The sequence below is a fragment of the Sinocyclocheilus rhinocerous genome, unplaced genomic scaffold (assembly GCF_001515625.1).
Source record: "Sinocyclocheilus rhinocerous isolate Xijiao unplaced genomic scaffold, SAMN03320098_v1.1 scaffold185, whole genome shotgun sequence".
In the NCBI taxonomy this organism is placed as follows: domain Eukaryota; kingdom Metazoa; phylum Chordata; class Actinopteri; order Cypriniformes; family Cyprinidae; genus Sinocyclocheilus; species Sinocyclocheilus rhinocerous.
Window position 1 is genome coordinate 2587190 of NW_015662163.1, and position 9380 is coordinate 2596569.

General features: G+C 33.5%; 1 protein-coding gene across 1 annotated transcript in view; it reads left to right on the forward strand.

The window, feature by feature from the left end:
- The window catches only part of LOC107727572 (protein FAM184A-like), a 159382-nt gene that overhangs the window by 59463 nt on the left and 90539 nt on the right, over nt 1–9380 (forward strand). Inside the window, exons 4-5 of the mRNA XM_016537471.1 lie at nt 3357–3492; nt 6367–6548. Coding sequence (XP_016392957.1) covers nt 3357–3492; nt 6367–6548 — 318 coding nt within the window. The remainder of the gene's footprint in view (nt 1–3356; nt 3493–6366; nt 6549–9380) is intronic.

Sequence of the window (9380 nt, forward strand, 5' to 3'; positions counted from 1 at the left end):
CCAGTTACACCCCACTCGTGATTTTTTTAAACTGTTACGTTTCTTCAAAAAGACGGTTGCTAACAAGTTGCTAAATGGGACTACAGGCGCTGTCGGAGACATTAAACGTCATCACGACGAACAGTTTATCAATTTACAGTATTTTCCAATCGTAGTATAATTTATAGTACAATTAATTGTAGATTAACCAATTAATAGTTCCCACATTTTATATTGTTGTTCGACAACAATGTTTTTTTGCTTTGCCCCGAAATGCAACACAAGTCTTCAGATGGAAGATGCTCGTTTTGTCGCTTTCCTACTGATGCGTTATTTAATAGATTAAATGCACTAGAATTGTATTGAATAGTACGTGGAGACACGTTTTTAATAAAAAAAATCATATTAATCAAGGATTTGTTGACTTTAAATGCACCTTATTTCGAAATGTACTGAAATACGGGCTTTCATGTGTCCTTTAGTTATGATCATTTCATTTATTCACTATACTATTTATTACTAATGTCTCATTTCAGTTTTAGTTTGGCTCTAGTTTTGTATTTATTCCAGTTTATATGAAAAGGTTCATGGAGTGTGGATTAAAATTCATTCACAGAGTAAATCCTTTTCACTGAACATGTTAAAAATAAGTTTGAAAAAGTTGTGGGAAGCATGGTGGTGGTGACGTTGAAGGCGAGCGACCGTGGAGGTGTAGTTCGTTATAGCCTAAGTTTAGCTTAGTTTAGTTATGGCGCTTTTATTTAGGCTTCAAAATTTATAAAAGTTGTATTATTTTGTGAAGATTATCTCGATGGACAAAACGTGTACGTTTCATGAACTATGATTAAACACAGCACTTATTTTTTGCGATAATCCAAAAGCCAATGGAAAAATCCTATTGGCTTTTTGTCGAGGGAACTAGTGCGATGCTAACAGCCGATCCGCCCGACAAAAAGCCAATGGGAATTTTCCATTGGCTTTTGGATTATCGCAAAAAATAGGCTCTGTGTTCAATCATAGTTCATGAAACGTACACGTTTTGATGATCTGAATGAGAGAGAGTGAGAGAGCGAGAGAGAGAGAGAGAGCGAGAGAGCGAGAGATGCAGAGCAGGGGGACATGAGGAACAGTATTAAGAACCGCTGCTTTTGAACATTGATTTTGAAACTTGTGAATCCATCAGAATCGTTAGAAGACAGAATCGCGATTCATATATGAATAGATTATTACGTGCACCCCTAGTTTTCTCTTCCTCTTCTCTAAAGCAGCACAACACGGCCTCGCCCCCTTCGTTGCGTGTTCCCCTGGGGCGGGGTTTATCTGGGTTCGTGAAGTAACGAACCCGGGAAGTAACTCTTTGTAGTCCCTATGAGCCAATTTTGTAGGCATTAAACTGCCAGAATTGTAAAAGACGATATCTCCGTTTGCATTGATCTTTCAGCTTCATACCTTTGCAGATATTGTTTATGCTCAAACAGCAACATTACACACTAACTAACATTAAAAAAAGTGAAATCGCCATCAACCACCCATTTAATGTAAAATTAACTTTCAGAAATCATTCTAATATCCTGATTTGGTGCTCAAGAAAATTTTTTCTTCTTATTATCAATGTTGAAAACAGTTGTACTTGAAATGTTGAAATGTTGAATTGATTATTATAAGGCAGCAGCTATCTGCGCTAAGTTAAAATAGCATATTTTCTTAGGGTTCTATTTACACTGTGCAAATAGCGATAGATTCTATTTACACTATGTAAAAATAGAAGTATTGTCTTTGCAATAATATTAGTTAGATGCTATTTATACTACTTAGTGCAAGTGGCAGATATGTGCACCTTGATATTGTAGTACATTATAAAACAGTATGCAATAATAGCAATGATCATTTTTATTAAAATTATTGAATGGATGCCACCTTATTGGGACAATAAAGCCCTCCCTACACCTACCCCTAATCCTGACCGATTAACACCCATGATGCACTTTATTTTCCACTTTTCGATTATTTCCTTCATTTTATTGAAAATAAATACCTTTCTGATGTGATAAGTGATGTGAAAAGGGAGAAGAATGAGTTCGGCGAAAGGAGGATTCGAACTCGGGTCGATTGCGTCAAAAAGCCACAGAGTTAGTTTAAAGAGCCTCTGCCAACAAGGCGGGCTATTTGCACTTCGTTTAAATAGACACTTAATTATTATGTAATTATTAAATGTTATTATGTAATTATTATTATAAATGTTGAAAATTTCTGTTTTGTGGAAACCCATTTTTCAGGATACTTTGATGAATAGAAAGTCCAAAAGAACAGGATTTATTTGAAACCAGAAATCTTTTGTAACATTATAAATGTTTTACTGTAATTTAATTTAATAAATGAATGTGACCAATTTAAAGCATGCTTGCTAAATAAAGGTAATAATTTCTTAAAAACAAACAAGCAAAAAAACCTACTGGCCTCAAACTTGATGTTTTTTATATGGATGGATGGATGGACAGACAAAAGTACTTCAATAAGTTCTCAATTGTAATAAACCTGAATTCGGTAGTTAAAAGGTATATCCCAATACTTTTGTCCATATAATATGGATGGATGGATGGATGGATAGAAAATAGGCAAAACAGTTAATGCAGTGGTCATCTTAGTACTGTATGTCCCCAGGCAGATGTTTGTTTGTTTGTTTTTGGTTTAAAAAAAAAAAAAGCTCCTGTGTGCTTGAATGGGCAAAGACCTAAATCTCCAAAACTTCAAGATTATGTTTTAATAGTACATTTCAAAACAGCAATAAAATCTGACAACAGTGGCGTAAAATTGATCTTTTTTAGTTCTGCACTAAAATAATGTATTTTTCATGTTGTGCATGTTCGTTCTACCAAAAAGTCTCTGTATGTAGCATTACAATGCTGAAACTTTCCTACAAGTGGTTCGTTTCTTTCTCTTTGTGCTGTCTTTGCTCTAAGAAGAACAAAATACATTGAATGAATTCATTCAGGGGAAAAAAATTATTTGAAAAATTGACCATGAGCTCCACAATGGTGGAAGTGAAGGAAAAAGTTAGCGAGACAATGAGCGATGGAAGCCGAGAGAAGTTCTTTTAGAAGGCGACGGAGGAGAGAGCAGAGATGAAAGGGAGAAAGAGCTAATGTGTACATGCACAATTAATGAGGATGAATCTGAGAACAGAGGAGACAGTGTGAGAGGAGCAAAAATGGAAAAAGTGACATGAGTGAAAGAGAGAGCGAGCCAAAGCAAGAAACCTCATGATGGTTAAATATAGAGAGGCAGCTCTCAGTAATGAACAGAGAGATAGAGAGGTTTATGTGAAGTGTTTTGGTCGTTTTGTTGATTGATTTGTGTGTGTGTGTGTGTGTCTGCAGGAGCTGGATAAACAGTTGGAGGAGGTGACCAAGGACACGGAGATCGTGGAAATCAGGCAGAGGGAGGCCGAGTGTGAGCTGGAGGCGTCCAGAGACCGAGTGCAGCAGCAGGCCACAGAGATCCTGCTCAAAGCCAGTGAGATACGCACATGCTCTCCCATCACCTCTGTTCACAGTCAACTGTTCAATCCCACTCCGCTCACTTTCATTGAGTCATCCTTCTGCACTGCTTTAGGCTACTAATCCATTACCTGCATGCACAGCAGGATTGTGCGAGATTCAGAATTAAATGCAGAGTGCCTTCAGGTTCCGACTGATCTTCTCCCTTTGAATTGAATTTAAGCAGGATACAGAACTGTAATTTAAATAAAAATTTAAAATTATTTGTTAAATAATTTGAAGTAAAATTAAATGAATTTCATAGAGGTTAACAGTTTGTATAGTTTCTAAGAATACACGCATCTTTATTAGTCATGTTTTTTTAAATTATTATTATTGTCATTTTTTATATTAAAATAATAATAATTATTAATATTACAAATAAATATTTGAAGTTTATGCACTAAAATAATTGTAACTATTTTTGAGGTTAACATCTATCATCATTATCATCCTCATCATCATCAATATTGCAAATAAATTTTTGAAATGCATGGGTTAAAGTCTTTATTATTATTATTATTATCCTCGTCATCATCATCATCAATATTGCAATTCCGTTTTTGAAATGCATGGTTTAAAATAACTGCATCTGTTTTTTGAGGTTAAAATCTGTTGTAGCTTTACAGATAAGACCTGATTCCGTTTTTATTTTTATTCATCTAATTGTTCAGAAATTTCAGGATCTACGTTTTAGATCCTTATTTTCTTGATAAATTTTTCTTTGGCATATTCAAATCTAAACAATTGACTATTAGCTAGTGATATTTAAAGGGAAAAAAAGCTAAACTAATTATTGGCATATAATTGGGTAAAATTAAATGAAATTCACATACTTTAACTGTTGTTTGTATAGTTTTTAATAATACATGCATTTTTATTAAGCATATATTTTTTAATTATTGTTGCTGTTGCTGCTGTTATATTTTTATCTTTATTATTAATATTACAAATAATTTTTTTTAAGTCCATGGGTTAAAATAATGACTAATTATTATAATAAACTACTTTTTGAGGTTAAATTCTATTGTCACTCACCTTATAGATTAAAACCTGATTCAGCTAAAAAGACCCATACTTGGAATTAGTGCTCTGCATTTAACCCATCCAAAGTGCGCGCACGCTAAAAATAGTGATATTTGAATAAATAAAAAACAAACAAATAAACTATGCCAATTATTGGCATATTTATTGGGTAAAGTTTAACTGGATTTAGTCAACGGTGCATCAGATTAGAGACAGTTCCAGCTGCCAGGCACCATTGCTGTTGACAGAAAAGTTTGGGGTGACGGATCAGCTCCTGGTATCCTGGCAACAGCAGCTGTGTGTCCTAGCCGTGTTTATCGCCCACATTCTGGAATGTTCCCTGAGGGAGGCAGAGCCCAGCTGGGTCTGTCACACCTAAATGCCAAACACACTTCTGATCTTTTATCTGGGAGAAACAATAGGTGTTTAAGCACTCGATTCACACTCCGTGTTTGTGTTTATGTGCTTTCTGCACTGCATTAATGAATTTAACATGAAGTAGAAGCCGTTATCTGAGACTTTTATCCAGGCTTGAACTCCAGATAGAGCATGCATTGACCACCAGGCCGTATCACTGACAAGTGCATTTCTTTTTAAACGTTTGTAGTGAGAAAAAGTGCAGATATCAGTAACTGTAATGTAATTAACCTAAATTAAACACAGCTTTTTATTAGTATAATAGACAAGAAATTGCAGAAACACTTAACTAGTACCAGAACAATCAAGGACACTCAAAAACTATTCAGATTCCCACAATGCAATGCACCCAGCCTGACCATCCATTTCCAGTGTAACAAAACCTAAAACCCAATATCAGTATCAACCTTTAACTCTTTTTTTCTGTTATTTTAGTATTATATAATATTTATTCATATTTTAAATGTGATTTTATTTTTAGTTTTCATTTTCATTTAAGTTTAGGTTTTTGAGTTTTACAAATTTTCTTGTGCTTTTGTCATTTTTATTTATTATTTTTTTCTATTTGTACATATTTTTATAAATTTTAGTGCTTCAACTTGTACAAAACTCAGAAATGTTGCCTTGACTTTTTATTGTAGTGTTATTATAGTATTCATACATTTTTTTAAATTATCTTTTATTTTTATATTTTTAGTTTTCACTTTAATTATATTTTAAGTCTTTTTGGTTTAGTAATTTTATGCACTTTTCTATTTTTTCTGTTTAGATTTAATTTGTTTTTATTTCAATTTTAGTTATTTTAGTACTTCAACATCAAAAAATATTGCCTTGGCAACTACCTGAAATAAAGCAGTAAATAAGAAATAGGTTTTTTTACATTTTAAGCTTTCTTTGAATATTTATATTTTATTGTATTTCATTTCAGCTTTATTTCAATTAACAAAAAGGATTTAACTGTTCAAGTTTTAGACAAAAATGCTGCTTTCTTTGATTGCCAAATATATATATATATATTTAATTGGAATTAGAAATGCTAAATAACCATTTTTATTTCTGAGGTGACAACTGAAATTCCTGAATTAAACATGCAGCATAATTTACTCTTCTATACTGTTCAACATACTATATTTAATAAATAATATGCAGTCTACAGCATGTACTGTGCAGTATGCAGTAAGCGTGCTATTATTCTATTATTAACATAGCCATAGACAGATCTTCAAGACACATTAAATCTAGTGAAGAGTAGACAAACTGTTGAACACTGCTGGTGATAGTTGAGGTTTATTTGCAGTGTTCAGGTTCACAGTATTGGCAGTTGGAAAGGATCTTTGACTCTGTCTGCTCTCTGTGTTAGATGACATTCAAAGCATTGACCCTCCTCGGCTTTCTCTCTGCCGTCCAGGTCAGATCGGAAGCCTGCAGGCCACCCAGATGACTCACGAGGCGGTCATTCGGGATCTGGAATCGGAAAAGTCTCGTCTGAAGGACAAGGTGTTGCGTCTGGAGGAGGATCGAGGGGCACTGCAGAAGAAATGTCAGACGCTGGATGAGAGGCAGAGACAGCAGATCCTCTCCCTAGAGAAGGTACGGATCAGTCCCATTCTGTTTACTGAATATGGATCAGTTTAGGGCCCACTGGGAGTGTTTGGACACTTTGTATCACAACCAACTTTTTTTTAGGATTCTTTGGACACTTTCTGGTTGTCAAAAATCATGACGCTAGTTGGTTTTATACAAAATAAATGACTCCGGTAACTAAAGTTAAGAAAAGCTTTAGCAGTTTTTTTTCAGGTGCCACTTGGTTTTATATTTTATATCTAATCAGTGCCATTTTTAGTGTCCAGATATTTTTGGGCGGCATGATTTGTATTGTACCATATAAAGAACAATTTAGAAGAACAGTTTTCTATTCCAGTGTATTTTAAAATATAATTAATTTTTTTGATGGCAAAGCTGAATTTTAAGCATCATTACTCCAGTCTTCAGTGCCACATGATCCTTCAGAAATCATTCTAATATGCTGATTTAACGTTAAGAAAAGCTCTAGCAACATTTTTAAATTATCACTACATTTTATTAGAACTACCACATTTAGCTATAAGTTTGATTGCATCATATAATAATTGCTGTTAATAGTGTTCATCGTCTGTTTGATTACATCTTTAATTGATTTTTCCGTACATTTCTGCCATATGTACATTAACTGACAGTCACCACTGATAAGCTACCACTAAATATTGTAAAAACTTAATTTGCTGTAAAGTTGCTTTGCAATGATTTGTATTGTGAAAAGCGCTATACAAATAAACTTGAATTTAATTGAATATTATATATAATATAATATATTACTTTCATTTTTTAACTATTTTATACCAATTCAATGATGTGTTTTGAGGGCACAATTTATTGCACCATATAAAAAAAAAAATTTTAAAGAGCTGTTTTCTATTTGAATATATTTTAAAATATAATTTATTCCTGTGATGGCAAAGTTGAATTTTCAGCATCATTACTCCAGTCTTCATTGTCACACGATCCTTCAGAAATCATTCTAATATGCTGATTTGGTGCTCAAGAAAATTTTTTTCTTATTATTATCAGGAAACCATTATACTTTTTTTGGATTCTTTGGAAACTTTCTGGTTGCTCTAGCAGCAGTTTGTGCAAATGCCACTTTTTTTTGATATTTTATATTTAATGCAATGACATTTTTAAGTGTCCAAATATTTTTTGTGGGCACAGTTTGTACTGCACCATAAGATCTTGAAGCCTGGTTGGTGTGTCTAAGAGATGGAGTGAGGAAAAACAGCTCAAGTTTGCAGAATCTGTCTGTATGTAGCTTAAACATCAGTCTTCTGCAGAAACATTTATTTCACATGAGTTCCTCTGAGACATCATTAGCTTAAGCTTTAAGCATATACAAGCCCATCTCTCATGTTAAACACTGGCTGCTTATCACAGCCAAATCCAGACCTCTATGTTTAATTCAAAACGCTCCATCCTCACTGCAGAGAGCTCGAGACCTCAGAAAATGTCTCTTTGTGGACGGCCGGTTTGATTGAAAGGAAATTCTTATTTCTCAGTGGTTTCACTCAGCCTGGCAATCATTTTTCTTGTGCGGAGACAGCATTGCTATTTATTTGACTCGCTACAGTATGGCATTTCGTGCTCTTTTCACGCAACAATCTGCTCTAGCAGTTTGGCTTTTTGGCTGTCCTGTCGCATTTAGGTTTTCTTGCATTATTAATACGTTGAGAGCCCCAATAAACAGATTGTGGGAATGTGGGCTTGTTTCTGCTCCAGAAATATCCCTCTCAGCAGTTTTACTTGTAGACTTTGGGAAACTTTTAAAAAGCTGTGGTGCAGTCCGTCATGTGACACATTGCGAAGGCATTCCCCTTTTTTCTTCCTAATAGCTTCCTGTCAATCTCCACTGTTTTGGCTAAGAAAGAAGGCAAAAGCTCAATGAAAATTTAAGCTGAATTTTTTATTTACAGCTTCAGTAAAGGCCATGAAACAAGAGAACAGCCTCACAGAGGAGTAATCCATGTACATGTACACACACTATTGTTCTAAATAAATAAATGGTGGGTAGTACTGTACTGTATATAATATTCCTATTTTTGTTTCTCTATGTTTCCATTTCCAAGAGTACCATTTGCTGGAGTATCAAAAACTACTTTGAGTTAACTACTGTACTATAGGGATGGATGACAAGTGTCCATTAGTAAAATCAACTAATTATTTATTTTTGATTTATTTGTTTGTTTTAACTTTTTTTTTTTTTTTTGTCATGGTAAAAATAAACTCAAAACATCTCTCAACACTCAAAAAATATTTGTCTTATTTTAAGATTTATGTATTTGAATTGCATTGAATTTTAATCCATTTGGATTGCAAGTTTTAATATAAACTAATATTTCAAACTAACTTCATATGATGCATATTTGTCAGTCATAAAATAAATTAACGGGTAAGATTTCTGCACTTAAACATTTTTTTATTTGTTTGTTTGTTTGTTTTTACATTTTATATTTATTTTATTTATTTTTGTCAAGGTAAAAATCAACTCAAAAACATCTCTCAACACTCAAAAGATATTTGTCTTATTTTAGGATTTCTGCACTCAAAAAATTTAATTAAATTAAACATGGCATTATTTATTTTTAAATATTTTCATCTATTTGATTTTATTGAAATAATCATATTTTGATGCAAATTTATTCAGGTAAAAAGTTTGAACATGATTATAATATGGCTAACAAAATTCAGTTAATATGTTAAAGATGCACTCTAAAAAATGCTGGGTTAAATACAACCCAGCGCTGGGTAAAATATGGACAAACCCAGCGATTGGGTTGTGTTACGGGGCTGACAAGACATGAGACATGCGGATCCATGTGCACGCTTTATTAA